General features: G+C 40.4%; 1 protein-coding gene across 1 annotated transcript in view; it reads right to left on the reverse strand.

Annotated features, from left to right (window-relative positions):
• Positions 1–19,507, reverse strand: part of cacna1ia (calcium voltage-gated channel subunit alpha1 Ia) — a 218,723-nt gene that overhangs the window by 17,687 nt on the left and 181,529 nt on the right. The window contains exons 21-31 of the mRNA XM_080904516.1: positions 19,095–19,273; positions 18,344–18,470; positions 18,025–18,150; positions 17,815–17,904; positions 17,499–17,691; positions 15,124–15,275; positions 14,069–14,178; positions 8,974–9,107; positions 7,980–8,050; positions 1,667–1,745; positions 1,331–1,452 (exon numbers count right to left, since the gene is read on the reverse strand). Coding sequence (XP_080760642.1) covers positions 1,331–1,452; positions 1,667–1,745; positions 7,980–8,050; positions 8,974–9,107; positions 14,069–14,178; positions 15,124–15,275; positions 17,499–17,691; positions 17,815–17,904; positions 18,025–18,150; positions 18,344–18,470; positions 19,095–19,273 — 1,383 coding nt within the window. The remainder of the gene's footprint in view (positions 1–1,330; positions 1,453–1,666; positions 1,746–7,979; positions 8,051–8,973; positions 9,108–14,068; positions 14,179–15,123; positions 15,276–17,498; positions 17,692–17,814; positions 17,905–18,024; positions 18,151–18,343; positions 18,471–19,094; positions 19,274–19,507) is intronic.

The following is a 19,507-nucleotide window of genomic DNA, read 5'->3' on the forward strand; positions in this document are numbered from 1 at the left end:
AAGTGGCGGAGATGATGAGAAGAAGTCTCGAGTCAAAATTTAAAAGTCGTCATGTATTGATGCGAGCTCAGCCCTGAAGCAACTTAATCATTCACAACAAAAAGTAATTTTACTGCTAGAATTATCTTTCTCATGCTAACAAGGCTCTTTGTAGTCATGCCTGCTTGTATTATCTTCATACACTTGCTTCTGTGCAAAATAACAAGGGGACGATATTTTTACTTTTGTCTTTTGAAAAGTTATTAGTGGTTTTCCAGTCTGGTTAACACGCGCACAGCGGAGTTCAGGCAGAGAAGAACCAAAGTGACAAGTGTTTTCTGGAGGAAGTACACATATCTCACCCAGGCTGTGACCACACATAACAATTTTAGCCCTCTGAGCTGAAGCTGGTCTTTTCTGTCTAATTTGCTTTGACATTTACAGACCCTGTGCCCCTTCACAAAGCTCCCATCATTTCTGCATCCTTTTCCATCTTCTTTGCTTAAATATTTCCATTTTCTCCTCATCCGAGCCTCCGTATTCAAACGCACTCTCTTCCCTGTTTTGCATTTTTGCTGTAATCCCACACCCACAGCCCCTCACCCCCTGGAGAGGAGAAAGCATAATAACTGGTCAGTTCTCTTAACCCCTTTCCTTTCCTCTCATCTTCCCTTTTATTACAGTCGGCTAGTGCCTCCTTTTTCTCCCCGCTGCACTCTCCCTCATTATTTCCTCCTCTCTATCGTCACTGCATGACTAATTACTGCTTTCCTTTCCACTAAAGCAGAGCAGGTCTAACCTCTCTCACAGCCCAGGTAGCAAGTTGATGGATAAAATGGCTAAGATTTACTCTGAGGGGCACCATCTGTGGCCCGCTGTCCTGCTTCATGGCCCGCTATCATCCACACTGCCTGCATCGAGTGTGTGCCTAATGGTCCACACCCGACACACAACAGCATAATCTCTGATTCCCGTGCAGCCTCAGAGCGTGGAGGAGATGTGATTATTCCTGGTGGAAGTGGATGTGATTTCAGAGGAAATTGGTGGGGTTTTTTGTTGTTTTTTTTTTTACATGTGCACGAGGCAGTCATCTCTTTCCATCAGTAGGGAAATGTGTGCTTCCTGTGCTGAGCTAACACATCTCCTTTTCATTGCTGTCATTAGAGAGAAGGCCAGGATGGTTGACAGTTTACTATTAAAGAGTCTATTTTTAAATAGTGTTTTCTCTCAATCACAGTTAAAAATATACTTGCATGTTTACCCTGTGTAGCATCAGACTGAAGCCTTTCACATGCACTCAATCTAGTAAATAAGACTGACTCAAATATATCTTCATACTATTGCCTTGTACCTTCATAATGCCATTCCAGTTGTCACCCGTTGAGACTTGAAACAATGTAAGAAAGGCCATGCCAAAGTTTTCAAAGGTAGCGTGACGACTCATACCCTCACATGGGTAATCTTCATTGCAAACTGAGAATAAGAGGGAGAAGGATCAAGAGAAGAAGAAGTTAAAAGAGGGGTGAGAGGAAAATGGCAAGCAAAATCTCTCCAATTAAGTCCATCCTGAATAGATACTGTCTGTTACTGAATCGATAGCAGTGTGACCAAACACTATCTGATTCTGAGAGCACAAAATATTTAGCTGCTATCTCAAGGCAGTCTTTAGGATGTTATATGAACTCACCTAGTTCTCCAAAAAGCTCTACTCCTAAGGCGGCGTAGATGAAAAACAGCAGCATGAAGAGCAGGCCCAGGTTACCCACCTACAACGGGCACACAGAAGGAAAAAGGTATTATTGCGTGTTTGTCATAAATTCATAAAGAGTATTTTAATATCTGCAGGAATGAAGAACTTTGTAGATGGCATTATGGTCGGGTCAGTGTCTAATGCACAAGTTACAGTCCTTTTAGTGAAAAACAAAAGCGTATTTTAAACACTAATATATGCGCATAACTAAATGCACTCACCAGACACTTTATGAAGTACAATTGTTTAACTGACTGTTATTGCAAATATCTAATCAGCCAATAACATTGCAGATTTTGAATGTGGCATGATTGGCCCGACAGACTGGGCTGAGTATTTTGAAAAACTGCTGATCTAGTGGAATTTTCCACACACAGCCAGAAAATATCCAGCGAGCTGCAGTGCACTGGGTAAAAAAGCGGTGTTGATGCCATGTCAGAGGAGATCAGGCACACAGGCAACGGTAATTCAAATAACAACTCGTTATAAGCAAGTTACACAGAAGAGCATCTGCAAATGTACAGCATGTTAAACTTTGAAATAGATGGGCAACAGCAACAGAAGAGCACACTGGTTCCATTGCTGTCAGCTAAGAACAGAAAACTGAGGCTACAACAGAAGATTGTAAAAACTTGGCCTGGCCTGATCAGTCTTACTTTCTTCTGCATTATTTGAATGGTAGAGTCACAATTTGTTATAAACACAATGAAATGTTTATATTGTCTATCCTGTAAAATAGTCAGATGTCTATTCATATTAATGTACAGAATTCACCTGCTTGCTGCTACTACTGCACATTTACCCAATGTATATACTATATATATGTGTAATGTTCTTCCTCTACCCCCCATTTTTGCACATGTCGAGGAGCGTGTCAGGCTACATTTCACTGTGTGTTATACTTGTATAACTATGCATGTGACAAATAAAGAACCTTGAACCTTGAAAGCATGGATCCAACCTGCCTTGTATGAACAGTTCAGGCTGGAGGTTGTGGTGTAGGAATTTTTTTTTTGTATTAACTGATCATCTTTTAAACACTACACTCGACTGGGTTATTGTTACTGACTGTGTCCATCCCTTTATGATGTACTCATTTTCTGATGGCTGCTTCCAGCAGGATAGTACATCATGCCACAAACCTCAAATAATCACCTCACTTTGGGATGTGGTGGAATGGAAGATTCACATTACTAATGGGTAGCAATTGCACAATACTGTTATGTTAATATAGACCAAACTCTTACAGGAATGCTTCCAGCACCTCGTTGAAGCCATGCATGAAGAATTTAAGGCAGTTCTACTCCTTGCGAAGTGTAACTAATGAAGTGTCCCATGAGTGTTTTTCTTATGACTAGAAATAAATCGATCCCTGCTTCGTCTGCATCCATAAAATATGTTATTGCAAAGTAAAACACAAATTGATGATAATATAGTACGTGTATTATTACAGTCACACATTATGTTAATTCTAATGATTTTTGTTCCTGCTTTTGAAAAGGTCTCATACAATACAATTTCATTTTTACAAGATTTCCAGTATCTATAGGGCTTCGGAAGAAAACTCCTTTTCATTATATTTTATCATTAAACAAATCACTGAGTGATGGATATGCACGGACCTAATCCAATATTCCAACTTGTTCTGTCATGCTCCTCTCACCCTTCTTGGTTCTGTAAACAGACTTTGACACGACTAAAGCCACAATGCTGTGAATTTTTCAGCTTGGGCTTTTGGGACTTGGCTTGGATCCATGCCACGAAACAGCCTTCTGTTGCTTCACCCTAATAGTGATGATGTTGTATGGTTAAAACATTTCTAATCCTATTAAGGAGATGCAAAAGCTAGCCTCCTATTCACCGCCTTTAATGCTCTGCAAGCAGCACTGTTCCACTGAGAATGAGGGAATATTCAATGTGTGCCTCAGTACTCAGTGCACAGAGACTTTTCAAGGAAACTATACTTGTGATTTGCTGCCAGTTCAGCTGAAGAACACTGCACCAACACTACAGCGGCTAGGGCAGAATTTGTTCACAGGAAATTACACATCAGCTGTTGTGCAAGTGAACTTTATAAAGAAAATTACATTGTGGTGCTTTGCCAGGCTTTTTTTTTTGGCTCTGTTTGAGGCAGGATCTTTAATGATGCCATGCTGAAGAGGAAAATAATTGTGAAAAAGAGAACTTTGATAGTAATATCTGGTTTAGTCGGAGAGCTCTCAGTAAATGGAAGCCAAGTCAAACATTTCTTATTTAGTTTAGCTGTCAATGAATTTCAGACAAGGATTTTTCCAGCAAAGAACAACAAATCTAGTGGAATACATTAAAAGTAGCTCTTTCATGCTCAGGGTTTAAATATGTTCAGGGTTTGTCTTTGTTACTATATCTCATGAAAATGATTTCAAAAAGTGTTAAAAATGATAATGACATACCATATAATACCTGATGTACTTTATCTGCTAAGCCAACAGCATTGATTAAAAGAGATTTAAAATATAGTGAAAAGTAAAAGGAAAAAAAGCAGAAGAAGGAGTTCGTTCAGGTATGCCACAAAGTCAAACTCAGCTTCAATCCCAGCAAAGGAGCTGCTCTCACAGCCAGCTCACAACAGCTGATGGATCAGCTGATAACATCCTACACAGCCAATTGATAAATCTATGATAAGGCCTGTAATTAGTTAAGTTGCTTTAGCCTGGTCACATTTGCTGTCCATTGCAAGCTCCTGCGCCGCCTCCAAACCCCAGCTCCACTTTTCACACTGTTTTTGGCTATTGCTGACTGTCAGGTGTCACTTACCACCCATCAGGGACAACTGTAGCATCAGAGAACCATGAATATACTACCAAACTTTCACATGAACTCTTTACTCTGCTGCCCTCTGGAAGGAGGCCCTGAATCAGGGGGGAAGGGGTGAAGACACCTTGTCCGACCAACGATCATAAGCTCATGTATTTCGTTCTCTTACAGAAACTTGTCTCCAAACACAAATTAGCGGTAGAGAAACTTTGAAAAGTGCAACAGAAACTTGAAGCAGAGAAAATTTTGAAATATGTTGGGTTCAGGATAAGGCAGAGCTTTTAATTTGAAGGCGACCTTTGCCCTTTTGTAGTTTGCATCACACCTTTTCAAGTTTCACTACAGCCTGCAGGGTAAAATGAGGAGTGTTTGTAGACAAGTGGTGTCTTGCATACAATCTACTGGCTACAGCAGCAACCTGCTAGTGACCAAAGCATCACCAAAGGTTTTTGGTGCAGCTCCCTCTTTGCAAATTTTACTCACTTTTAATTTTACTTGCAATCACTTGCTACCCAGTTAGGGAAACAGCCATTTTTCCCTAGCCCCTTAGACTTGCCTCACATGTAATATGAATTATATAACAGTTAAACCCTCCCAGTCCTCCTTTGGACTGAAAATAATGGAAGTAAATGCATCACAACAAAGGAACGTGTCTACACAGTTTGTATCTCTGTGTTACTCTTCCTGGATTCCTCAGCCAATCAATAATGATGAACTAACAATAAAGTTTTGCTAGTCTAGTATTAAGGCTAATCATCTGTTTGGTGAAAATTATTGACTTTAATCTATACTTACAAAATAACATGGACTACTTTGCTATTTCTTTAGACTATATTTTGCAAAGATGAGAAAGATGAAGCTATCTTTTATTATTTTAATGATTTAATTTGGCAGCAAACACGCATATTAACTGCTCCTTTTCAAAACTTGATTGTATTCTTAAGGGAAAGTGGCTTTCTAAATGATTTCTACAGTTTTCACAGGCATTTCTGGAGTTTTGTCAGCCATTTCCAGACAAAAAAATAAATACACATCTGGCTCGGCTTTAGCGCTAACGTGGCATAAACTGTTAGTGACAGGTTGCAGCCGTTTTGCATCAGTTAAGGAGGAAAGATTAACAGAGAACGCTTCAGGGTAAATGACTTTGTCTCACTGCCTATTTGTAAAGACAAGCCATGAAAATACATTTCTTAACATGTCACTGAGCTATTAAGCTTACACACCCTTTCAGTTTATAGATCCCTCATTACATCTCCATGTCTTGTCATGATCTATTAACGGCAGAAACCGACTGTGTAACTTGTGGAGTGCTGAAATGATGTTTTATCTCATAAATTATTATTGTAGCAGCCATCTGTCGCCATGTGCCACGGTAGCGTAATTCATATTCTGTGGCCTCCCATGGCATTATCAAGCGTTTGACTCTTCAGCTGAATTCTTAAGCCTTTGTTGAAATGTCAATAATCTCTTCAATGTCCTATGTGATGAAAAGCTGGCAGCTAGCCATTTCATTTTCACTGTGGAATATAGCGTAGTATCACCTGAGGTTAAATCTCTCACCAGGTATAATGCAGTCACTCTGACTGTTTCAATACCTCACACACACACACACACACACACACACACACACACACACACACACACACACACACACACACACACACACACACACACACACACACACACACACACACACACACAGACCTCCTGGAACTGTTTAATTAGCCCTAGTTTTAATTACCTCCCTTGTTGCCCTTGGGATAGAGTGAAGGGCTCAGTGTTAATGAGAGCGGGATCAATAGAAAAGAAAGACAAGGAATCTGTTCTCCCTCACCTCTGCCTGCCCTCCTTTCAACACGCCACCTGTTTCTCTGTGCTTGCTTCATCTTAGTTTTGATGGTCAATGGATCAAACTGTCTGTATGTGTGTGTGTTTGTGTGTGTATCCTACATAAGGCACTACACGTCTTTATTTCATTCATTTATTTTTGGAAAACCTGTTGGTCTGGACCATTTGTTCTGAAAACTTTTTCTGTCATGCCCCACTTTTCAAAGCTGAAAAACGATCCATAGCCCACACCCCATTATTTTATCATTAACAATTAAAAGGATTCATGTTGAATTTGAAGAGACTCAAGGTTAGAACAATAGCATCTGCACACTAACGGTTTATTTTCCCTCCTATCCATAAATTATGTTAATTTAACTTAGCTTCACTCCGTACATTTCCCCTGGTGCTCCCCAAAACACCTGCAGTAGCTCCACGCCCCTCCAGTGGTGCCTGCCCCACAGTTTGAGAACCACTATTTAAAACACAATGACTAAAAGGAGACAAAGGCCTGCAAATTTTGTGGGTATTTATTTTCTTTCCTGTAAGGTACAAAGAAAAGATAATCGTTACCAAATTTATAATACGATAAAAAAAGGTATAGTTGAATAATAGAACATCCATCTGTTGAATATTAAATAAAGAAGTAAAAAAAAGATGTAAAAAGGCAAAATTTACCCACTACAAAATACGACCTGTACCGTGAAAAGCACAGCATATTTACGACGTTAGACGAGAAATATTATTTCCTAGTGTCCTGTAAAAACCTGACTTTTTGTGCTTGTTATTCTAGTGTCCCTACCTTTAAGTACTTGTAGTTAAATATAATTACATTAGAATTTCAAATAAAATATATTAAAATTCCATTTAATTTGAGGGGAATTATGCCCTTACTGTGGACCATATTATAAAGTTACTGAAATGTGAGAGTGGCCTCTATCTTCTCATTTAATTTTCCAGAATTCTGAAATTATTGTTTCACTTTTTGCTGGAAAAATTCTGACAGTTTTGATGGAGTTAAAAAGTAATGCTCCAAAAAATGACACCAGCATACACCAAGAACATTAACCAATAAGTGTTGAGACACTGGGGGAGATGGCATGCAAACAGAAACATCATACATACTTTCTACAACATGTTTGATGTGCCGTTTCACACTTCATGTTCTAATGAGTACAGTTATTCTAGAAAAAACAAACAGAAATAGACAGGCAGCTGAATATTAGGTGCCCTGGAACAGTGAGAGACGGCCTGGGCACTGTTTGACTCTGTGGACAATTCGCCACTAAATGAACTAAAGACTAGTTTACAAGCTGTTTCTAACACACTGCGGTCTCAGTGGGAATCTGGGAACTCTCCGTGGTGCTGAAAGTGAAAACAAGCAAAAACCTGCCTGTGTGTATATGTACGCAGATGCATATGTGTGTTCCAGGCTCCCAGTGTGTGTGGTAAATGAGTCATCCATTAGAGTTGCCTACAGGCCAACAAAGAAAGGGAAGAGGGGCTAGTACCCCCCTTGGCTATTGACTGAGACTGGCCAACTTTCTCTTGGGGGACTGTGGAGTGAGTGTGTGTGCGTGCGTGTGTGTGTCTGAGCAGAGGAAGAGAAAGACTAAGTGTTTTTTACCTGAGGCAGGGCTTGGACTACTGTATCCAACAGGGCTCTCATTCCTGTTGCCATTTTCAGCAGCTTCAGCACTGAGAGAGACAGAGAGAGGTGGGAATTTAGAAGGAAGTCCCTCAGGTTCAATTACATGCTACATGCACATAGAATGGGAAACAGTGATCTGTGGAAACATCAGTTCATGATTTTGCCTTGTAAAACGAAAGCATTCACGTCAAGCCTTTTCCTGCATATTAACAAAGGAAAATCTCTGGGAGTGTGGTAACAACATTTCTACTTGTATTTCCTTTAAAGTTGGGTTTAATTTAATCAAGCTTAAATTCATTTTTGTTTATCAAATGTCCAAAAATCCATAAACTTCTGTTAACTTAAGTAAGAAATCCTTTTAATACGACAGAATATTAGTGCCACATTAAGAAAAAATAGAAGATTTATATCAATTTTTTCATTAATATTGTTCATTTTGAGAATAAAGCGAAAATTTCAAGATTAAATCCAGGGTGAGTCAGTGAAACACTTTGATCAGCTTTCTTGTAATACAACACGTTCCCTCTGTACTGCACGAGGGTGTAACCATCGATGTCCTTGCATCGGTCCACTGCCAGTTTTTTCCTTTGTGTGGGTTTTTCTTCTGACCAGTTATAGCTTTCTCCACCATCTCGTCCTCTGTCCTAATGCTTAACAATTATCACCAAACTGTGTTCATGTGCTAAAAGGGAAATCATTTCTGAAGTACAATTTCACTAACTCATCTAGACAATTTTGTAGAGGGTAGAACAGCTGGGTCACTTGTTCGCCTTGAAACAACAACTTTAATCTCCACATTTTGACTTTTTTTCCTTAAAATTTAGAGTTTAATCGTAACATTTTGAACCAGTATGTGAGCTGAAATGGTTATATCAAAATATAACTGTAACCCCCCCCCCCCCCCCCCCCCAAAAAAAAAAAAAAACCAAAAACAAAAAAACATGTATGTGATTATTCACAGCATATTTACCTCTTGCTATCCTCAGTACTCTCATGATCCTGATGATGGTGGGGTTGATAGGCAGAGCAGCACTGATCTCAATTTCTTCCAGCGTGATGCCCATCAGTGACAGGAGCACTATGGCCAGATCCAACTGGTTCCACCTAGTACAAGTTCACACGTTCACTCTCATGTGGTGGAGTAAAAAAAAAAGCATTGCACTAAACTCGAAATATAGAGAGTGACTACAAAACACAGACGCTCTGGTTCACTGGGGGAGTAAATAAGTCACACTTGTTAAAACTGCTGCAGACTCAAATAGGCTGTTCACCAAGTTCTGAGCTTTATTCTTTAAGGAGGCATCTACACATTAATCTCCTTTGAGATTTACACATTGCTGACATTGATGCTACAGTTCCTCAGACCCAAGAGTCCTTAAAGACATCATCTTGTCAGACAATTTAATTTTAAGGCTTGAGGACAGATGGGAAACAGATGGTGCCAACAATTTGAAGAAAACCATTGCCAGCGCAACATCTGACTTAAAGGTGCGGTACGTCGTTCTAATCCAATACACTTTTTGTCAAATTCAGCTAATATTTCCTCTGGGTCTGCTCGTTGTTGTTGGTGGTGTGTGTGTGTGCACTAAAAAAGTGTTTGCACACAGTCCTGGTTCTGCAAATTGGGAAAAAAGTAAATCCCACGGATCAAACCACACAGCAAAACAACAAATCTATGAATTTAGTGAGTAGACATTTGGGAGGAGATTGTTTTTTAGAATGTCTCCCTTAAATTTAAAGGCATTTTATTTATTCTGATGAAACTGCACCACATTTGCAAGGCTTCCAACTTTTCAAGTCCAAAAACAGCCCCCGCGCTTCCAACAGACTGTCCAACCAAATGTGGGCAACAACTGATTGAATTTGTTTAGGTTCAGGACTGTGTGAGTGTTTATGAGAGACGGTAAATACAATGTAAGATCACAGCGAGGCACCCAGCGCGGTGAAACATTTAGATTGGAAATCTGGAAAACAAGACGGCAACAACTTGTGAAAAGGTTTAATTAAAGTTGCGCTTTGCTTTTCTGTTATCGACACTGTTAAGCTCAGATTTCTCTAATGAAGCACGCTCCACTTAACTACCCGTGTCTTCAACTGTAAGACCTTGTCATGTGCCGTGCGTTTTACCTGCTACTCCACTGACCCAATTCTAAAGCTGGCCCGAGAGTCACCCCAGCGTATACCGTAAATCACACTATGCACAATGAGTGCTCGCGGCTGTTGCTGACACTACATAAAAAGAGACAAATTGCCAGCTGATCATTGCGTGATAAATTCTCTCTATATCCGCCCATCTCTTTCTCATTTCATCATTCATTTGTCCCCTCCATTTTTTTGTCTTTGATCACTGCAGCTTCCATCTTCTATATATTATCTGTCTTTTTTCTGCATCGCTCTCTCTCCGTCTTCCACCTTATCTCTTTTACAAACCATTTTTTTTGCTATTCTTTTCCCGCTGTCTGGTCTCTCTTCGGTAACTGAAATAGGTCAATGACATTAAACTACCATCAGTATAATATGAGCTCCCAAATCTGGTTCTGCCTAAATTAGTCACTGCATAGCTCTCAAAAGACATGAGTGTCATCATTGTGCAGTAACAGATGAGGCTGTAAATAGAGAAGCGCTGAGCTGATTTTCCTATAAAAGTCAAACAAAGGTGAGTACAGTAAGATGGAGAGATTTTCAGTGTATTCATTTCACATCCACACAATTGACAGGCACATTTCATTTGGTGGTGAGATTGTTCTTTTACAGCTTCATATTTTTATGGATTATACCACATTAGCTTTACTTGGTTCATACACTGAACAAAAATATAAACGCAACACTTTTGTTTTTGCTCCCATTCCCCATGGGATGGACGTAGAGACCTAAAATTCATTCCAGATACACAATATAACCATCCCTCCCAAACAGTGGTCACAAATCAGTCCAAATGTGTGGTAGTGGGCACATCTGCTATATTGAGATAATCCATCCCACCTCACAGGTGTGCCACATCAGGATGCTGATCTGACATCATGAGTAGTGCACAGGTGTACCTCAGACTGCCCACAACAAAAGGCCACCCTGGAATGTGCAGTTTTTTGCGCTATTGGGGGTCTGGGGACCCAGAACCGGTCAGTATCTGGTGTGACCACCATTTGCCTCATGCAGTGCAACACATCGTCGCATGGAGTCTATCAGATTGTCAATTGTGGCCTGTGGAATGTTGGTCCACTCCACTTCAATGGCTGTGCGAGGTTGTTGGATATTCGTGGGAACTGGTACACGCTGTCGTATACGCCGGTCAAGCACATCCCGAACATGCTCAATGGGTGACATGTCCGGTGAGTATGCTGGCCATGCAAGAACTGGGACATTCTCAGCTGCCATCTGCCCTGAACAATGTGAACCATGATTCATCCGTGAAGCGCACACCTCTCCAACGTGCCAGACGCCATCGAATGTGAGCATTTGCCCACACAAGTCTGTTACGGCGACGAGCTGGAGTCAGGTCAAGACCCCGATGAGGACGACGGGCATGCAGTTGAGCGTCCCTGAGACGGTTTCTGACAGTTTGTGCAGAAATTGTTTGGTTGTGCAAACCAATTGTTCCAGCAGCTGTCTGGGTGGCTGGTCTCAGACGATCTTGGAGGTGAACCTGCTGGATGTGGAGGTCCTGGGCTGGTGTGGTTACACGAGGTCTGCGGTTGTGAGGCCGGTTGGATGTGCTGCCATATTCTCTGAAACGCCTGTGGAGACGGCTTATGGTTGAGAAATGAACATTCAATGCACGGGCGACAGATCTGGTTGACATTCCTGCTGTCAGCATCCCAATTGCACGCTCCCTCATTGCTTGTGGTATCTGTGGCATTTTGCTGTGAGACAAAACTGCACATTCCAGGGTGGCCTTTTGTTGTGGGCAGTCTGAGGTACACCTGTGCACTACTCATGATGTCAGATCAGCATCCTGATGTGGCACACCTGTGAGGTGGGATGGATTATCTCAATATAGCAGATGTGCCCACTACCACACATTTGGACTGATTTGTGACCACTGTTTGGGAGGGATGGTTATATTGTGTATCTGGAATGAATTTTAGGTCTCTACGTCCATCCCATGGGGAATGGGAGCAAAAACAAAAGTGTTGCGTTTATATTTTTGTTCAGTGTAGTTTAAAATGATCCCTTTTTATCTTACATTTAGTCTTTCTCCTGCCCTCGGTTCATTCTTTCCTTGTTATTTTAGCTTCTCCCCCTTTAAGGACCACTTAACTGATTGGCTGCCATTTGTCAACAGAAGATCATATTAAATATGAGCATTTGTGAGCAACTGTACTTAAAATTGATCTCCAGTATTTTACCTGCAGTACTGGTAGTGTCCCAGTGTGTTGCAGTGTGTTTGAAACCATGTCATGCTGAAAAATGAAGCTGATGCCAGTCAGATGCTTTCTAGATGGTATTGCATGGTGGTTTAAAATCACACACTACTTTTTGTGTTCATAATTTCATTAATTTTGATGAGATTCTTCAGTACTACTCGTTCAAATGCAGCTCCAATCCCTGACAGAGCCCCTACCGTGTTTAAGGGATGGCTTTAGGCTCTCACTGTTGTACCTCTCCTGTCCTGACCTCTAAAAACCAAACCAAAAGTGTCACATTTGGATTCATCACTCCATCAGACCTGTTACAACTGAATTCCAGTCCAAATCTTGTGCAATCTGCCATACCTCAGCCTTTTCTCCCCGTTTCCCTTCCCAAAGAAGGCTTCTTGACTGCCAGGCTTCCACTGAGAGCATTTCTGATGAAGCTTCAGTGAACAGTAGATGGATCGGCTGAAGGGCTAGATGCATCTCTTGTGTCCTGTGTCAGGTCTTTGGTGGTCTTTTTCCCTATTTCTTTGACTTGAATTTCACGACTTTCAGACACTGTTCTGCTGCTGATAGTGTTTTTAAGGACACACTGCACACTACGCCAAAATATCCCACAAAATACGTCCTTTTTCAGTTAATAGCTCTTTGCGGTGCAAAACTACAAGTTCATTCCAGTCAAATTGTGTTGTCTTTTTTTAATTTTTGTAAATTCAACTATAGAAATGGGAGCAGATTACATGTTTATGTGATAGGCTTCTATAGCCTATCAAGTCCACTAAAGACACAATCTAAAATCAGTTCTTTGCTATACGTGACGGCTGGCTCAAGACAGTTGCATAGTACTGTAATTATTATATTATTATGCACCTTAAAATAAGCCTTTTAACTGTAAGCAATTTAAGGTTTATATTTGCACAGTATAGCTTGATGGAACAAGGGCATGACAGAGGGCTTAAAAGAAACAAAGTAGGAAAAACAAACCTCTTTATTATTTAAAGCTTTCTTAACTTCCAGCTAAGCAGACTGAGGTACTATGCTCTTTATACTACTTAAGACATTATAGACAGAACCCACAATGTGTGCTAAGTGTCATATTTGTAGTGCTTATTATTTAGTAGACTTGACAACAGAATGTTTAACGCCAGCACAAATATTTCAGCACATTCATAATCCTAGATGCCGTCAAAGCTGCTATTCCACTTATAATGATCAAAGCAAACGGCAGATTTATTTAGCCATTACACTTTGAACCAAATAACTGTTTATTGTAGCACTATTTATATTATATGTTAACTTGAGAGATTATAGCATGTGCCAAAAGCCCTAATAGTCGACTTAGTGGGGTTTTTTTCTGTTGCTTTTTTTCTTTTTATCATCATATATGTGATAAGTGGTTTAGCTGAACAGACAGTGACACAGGATGACATTGTAATTTTTGACTGATATAAATGTCCACATCTAATCCAAAGGCTGCTTAAGGTTAGACACTGTGGGGCCATAAGAAAAGCTATCTGTCATTCAGAAACAGATTAATCCATCTCTGGACAGCAGATTTAACAAATCCACAGTGGAAGCATGAGATCTGCTGTGCTGCCAAGCTTTTTGCTATTCAAACACGCTGCTACAAATAAGCACTATTACACTTAGACAGGAAGATGGTTTCAAGCAGTATCACGTCTTGATCACAAAAAGTAGAAACAGGCACTGTACCTGTCTTTGAAGAAGCGACGGACGCCGAAGGCAATGAGTTTGAGCACTGCTTCCAGCACAAACATGGAGGTGAAGAAGTAGTTGCAGTATTTCAGGGCAAGATCCAAAGACTGCAAAGAGAGAGTAAAAAAGGGGCATGTGTGTGTGTGTGTGTGTATAAATAATGGGGTAGAGTGAGTTAACAGTTGCATCAGCAAATTGGAATTTGTCCAACTGTGTGTATCGTAAAATCAAACAAGCCAGAGGCCAAAGGAGAGCATGCTCCATTCATGGCACTAGAAACACACCTGTCCTCTAAAGATATAAAATAGTATTTAAATATTCCAAATGCAAACATGCTTTATTTATTTTTTTACATCCAATCCAGCTTCCAGTCACTGAAGAGGCTATTTTCTCCCTTTATAAATAGAGCTGTGTTTTCTAACAAGTGGGAGGCTCCCAAATGTCAACAGCTGACAAACACAGCCGAGACCTGTGATATTTATCTGATGCTCGGTCAGTTTGAGAAAGCTCACTCCATTTTAAAGGTCAAATGGGCATCTTATCTCAAGGATAATCACTTTTCTCTCCCTTACAAAAGCGCTGACAGGCTTTTAAACCTCCATGTGCCACACAGATACTGTACCGGTAACAGCACTCTGACAGCAGCCCCTTGTCAAATCAGCAGTGCAATCACAGCTCCTTTGTACGGACTCCATATACTCACAATACATGCTATGGAGCCTGGAATACAGTTTTCTGATGCTTTGACTAGTCTGTGGAATTTAAGATGCTGCTGTTTGGAGAAGGGAAGAAGAGCGTGAGGCTGAAAGCTGTGGCGTGATGCAGAAAAGAAATTAGGAAGATATGACAGGCATTAATACTCAGCATAAAAAGCCTGCATACGTTCTTTCTAGTAAGATGCAGCTTGCAGCAATTTCTGTATTTCTGCTTATATGAAAAGCACACGTAAGCTGAAAACACCTGACTTGCATGACATACATAGCTATTCAATTAAATTAGCTATATGCACAACCAGCGTGCACTTTTCCACACACAAGTAAACTTCTGCTTACATGAGGTTGATTGTAGTGCTCTAAGGACATGGTGATGACGTTGATGCAGATGATGAAGGTGATGATGAGGTCCAGGTAGTGATTTGTGCACAGTGTGTGGATCATCAGTCGCATGTTGCCATAGCTGGCATAGTAGGGCAGCTTCTGTGCCTCTGTTAAAAAAAAAAAAACGGGGGTGAAGACGCTACAATAATAGAGAGATAACATAGAAACCCCCCCAAATCATGTGACCCCACTATGAAAAAGTCCAGTCAAGCTTTTCTTTGTTTCTTGGACATTATTAGAGTAGATTTGTAGGAATGAAGTTTCAAAATACAACCCTAGATCCAAAGGAGTTGGGAGGCTGTGAAAAACATAAATAAAATCTGAATTAAATGATTAATAAAGCCTCATTTTATTTTTAACAGAACTAAAAAGGCCATTTTAAATTTGATGGCAGTGACACATCTGCAAAAAGTTGTAATAGGGCCACGTTTACCACTCTGTAGCATCCACCCTGTGTTTAACAATGTTTAAAAGCTGGGTTCTGGCTACTATCTGGCTATTATTCTATTCTATATTTTTGTTTCATAATACAACAAATTTCCAGATGCACAAGCTGCCAGTTCCATAGGCACTAATGAACCCCCATACCATCAGAGGCTTCTGACCTGAGCCAGCTCCCTTTCCTCTTTAGTCCAGCGGATGTGGCATCCATGTTATCCAAAAAGATTTTAAACTTTCAGTTCATCTCACCAAAGAACAATTTTCCACTTTACCTCAGGCCATTTTAAATGAGCTTTGGCCCAAAGGAGACGACGACACTTCTGGATCATGTTCACATATGGCTTTCTCTTTACACAATGAGCTTTTTAACCTGCATTTGTGGATGGCACAGAGCAACTATGTTCACAGACTGGGATTTATATAAGAGTTCCTGAACCTATCCAGTGATTTTCATGACAAAATAATGCCTGTTTTTAATGCAGTGCTGCCTGAGGATTGCAGATATCCACTATTGAGTTTCGGCCTCATCCCTTGCACACAGAGATTTCTCCAGATTTTTGATGATATTATGAACTGTACTGTATACATTGATATATTCCATAATTTTACATTGAGAAGAATTATTCCGAAACCATTCCACAAATTGCAGATACAGTTTTTTTGTAGATTGAATACTCAATAACTCTTCCTCTCTAATGTGCTCTTTTATATCCAGTCCAGTCCTGCTGTCAGTTAACCTGTTTAGCTGTAAGGTCTGCACTCGCAGGCCCCGCTAGTTCAGAGACTTATCCCCATGAACGAAGCAAGACGATCAGAGCTCAGTCCATTCAACTTGCAAGGGAAGCCGGTCGGATCAGGATCTTTGAGCTACGAGCTCCTCACCTGATCCCAGATAAACATTCCTTACTAAATAAGGAACCCAGAATATTGCATAGAATGTGCCTGCAGTTAAAGGCAAGGTTTACAAATTTTAAGCACAACAGTGACAACTTTTAACACAATCATTCTAACAGTTTCTTTTGAGCACAACTTACTTTTCAAGTCACTGGTTGTCCCAACATGTTGCTACCATTAATTCATAATGAACTAATGTTTTTCATGAATTAGTAAAACGTCTGAGTTTAAACAGGTGTTTTCTGTGTTTTATTTTAAATAAAATATGGATTCATAAGATTTGCAAATCACTCTGTTTTTATTTATATCTTACACAGCTCCTCAACTGTTAGAGGAATCAGGTGTGTAATTTCTAATATAATCTATTGTTCTGCAGTTTACATCTGTCCAGCCTTGGTGCAGGCTCTCACGTCATCCAGCGTCTGAAACAAAGTGATTTAGCGACGCTCCTTTTCAGGTCACCCTCACTTTAAGCTCTCTTTGATTTAAGTTACAGAACTGGTTGTTTAATCAGACGTTCCTTAAAAAGCATAATTTCAGTGGCTTGATCGCTGTAAAATCAGAAAAAAGAGGAACTGGAGCAATGTTAGAAAACATAATACTTGCCGTTTATGTTTTTATTATCAATCTGCCTCAATTTCCATCTCTCTGTTTTTATAGCACAAATTTTCATCAGTGATGATCTCAGCTTAGGAAAATGGGTCTCGCAATGTGTCATAATGACAATAGAGCTAAAATGAGATAATAAAGTTCTTCTTTTCAAGCCCTTTGTGCATTATATTACTCTGTCTTGTTATTTTATGGTAATTGTCATAGTTTTCCATTTGATTTTACCCATTTTTGCTTTCTAAATGTCTGTCTGCTTCTGACTTCCCTTTCAATCCCTGCTCTTTCCCCCTTCAACCACTTTTGCGTTCTGCCTTTTTTTTAAATCCTCTTCTAGCTTTTAGCCTTTTTATTCTCGATCTCCATTTCCTGTCTAACTTCCATCTTACTCCTCCTCTTCTTCTCCATGCGCCGCTGACGTTTCTCCTCACGCCTCTTGGCTTCCTCCACCTCCTGGTGTTGACGGCACTTGTGGAAGTTCTCCACCACCACGCCAACAAACATGTTGAGGACAAAAAAGCTAACGATGAGAAGGAAGGAGATGAAATACAGCAACATCCACGGGTTGTTGTTGGTTATCGGCTGGGGTTGGAGATGTGGAAGTATTATGTTGTGATGGGAAAGGAGACAAAAAGAGAGTTACTGAGATTAAAAAAAATAAAAGGTTGTTTCCTCAAAAAATCATAAAAGCTTATATTCAGGTACCTGCTGGTCCACACCCACGGCGTCCAAACCGTGGTACATGATATTGACCCAGCCGTCTTTGGAGGCGAGTACAAACAGAGACATCAGAGCCTAGACAATACAGGGATGTGAACAAAAAACACTGTTATCCTTACCTCACCCCGACAACTACACACTTTTCTATTGTGTACTGTAAAACATGTAAGTGCAGGAACCGCACGTGGTACTCACCTGTCCCAGGTTGTCAAAGTTGTACTTATGGTGGACCCATTTATAGTTGGCTTGCACACAATCAGACTTGTTGGTGATGTTTTTGACATCAGGACCCAAGCAGTAGAAGAACTTGCCTTTAAAGAGCTGTCAGTTCAAGGACAAAGAAATCAAGATTTGGAGCTCTGTACTTATATATAAAACAGAGAAATACTCCTTAGAGAGACTGGACCTCTTTAAGGAGCTTAAAGCGTAAAATAATAAACTGATAAAACCTCACACCAGCTCGAAATGTTGTGCAGTGAGGGAAGAAGTAGTAGTTGAAGACAGCTGTTCCTACCTGGACCCCGAGGATACCAAAGATGATGAAGAATGCGCAGCAGATGAGGACAATGTTGCCAATGGGTTTGAGGGAGGTGATGAGAGTTTCCACCACCAGCTTCAGGCCTGGGGCTCTGCTAATCACTCTGAAGAAAGGAGAGGGGTAAATGGATGAAAAAAAACATACATCAATGAAGTCCAGTCTGAGGTCTTTTTTTAAACCACAATACTGTCAGATACAAAGACTGAACCGTTCTTGCAATTCATTTTTGTCCTGTGCATCAAGACCTTTACGCCTACATGAACTTTCTTTTCAAAATGACGGGAACTGAAATCAGATTTTTTTTAAAAGCTTGATTTTCAGAAACTATTTGTTTAGGGTATGTTTTAGTGTTTGGACATGTTTCCTTCATCTTTACCTCAAATCCACGCAAACATGGAAACAATATCGTTACATCACAGCTTTGTGTGATCAAACAAGACCCGATGTCCTCTACAAGTGACAGAAGCTCAAAACACTGCAGGAAACATATCTGTGGGACAAAATAATCTCTACACTGGATTTTTAGATTGTTGATTACTAATTTGCCATTTTCAGTTAAAACCTTAAAGAACAACATTTTCACAGGTTTGTAAAAACTGTATGGACAGCAAAGATTGACAGGAAACATGATGATGATCATGCCTGACTTTCAGGAGATCAGGAAAAAAGATACAATAAAAACACAATGATAATAAAAAGAAAGAAAAATGCATGGCTTGCTGCCAACCTGAGAGGACGCAGTGTCCTGAGCAGCCGGAGAACTCTGAGCACACCCAGGATCTTGGCCCCTCCCGCCATGGACACGACAATGTCAATCAATGACACAAAAACCAGGAAACCATCCAGAATGTTCCAGCTGCTCCGCAGATAGGCCTGTTCTCCCACATACAGACCCATGGAAACCACCTGGAGATGAGAAAGCAGACATGAAGCGCCACATTACAAACTGGTAATATCCACCGGTCTAGTGCATAACACCCAAAAGACCAGTTCCCTTCTTACTGACTCGTGAATCAATATTAGCGTATATCATATTAGCATATGATGGGATTTAACATGTCTGTGAGTTTAAATGTTACGAGTGGTTATTGTACAGGCACATAATCACAGATGGATGCTGTTTTGGTAAGCAGCAGTGGG

The sequence above is a fragment of the Rhamphochromis sp. 'chilingali' genome (assembly GCF_963969265.1).
Source record: "Rhamphochromis sp. 'chilingali' genome assembly, chromosome: 15".
NCBI lineage: Eukaryota > Metazoa > Chordata > Actinopteri > Cichliformes > Cichlidae > Rhamphochromis > Rhamphochromis sp. 'chilingali'.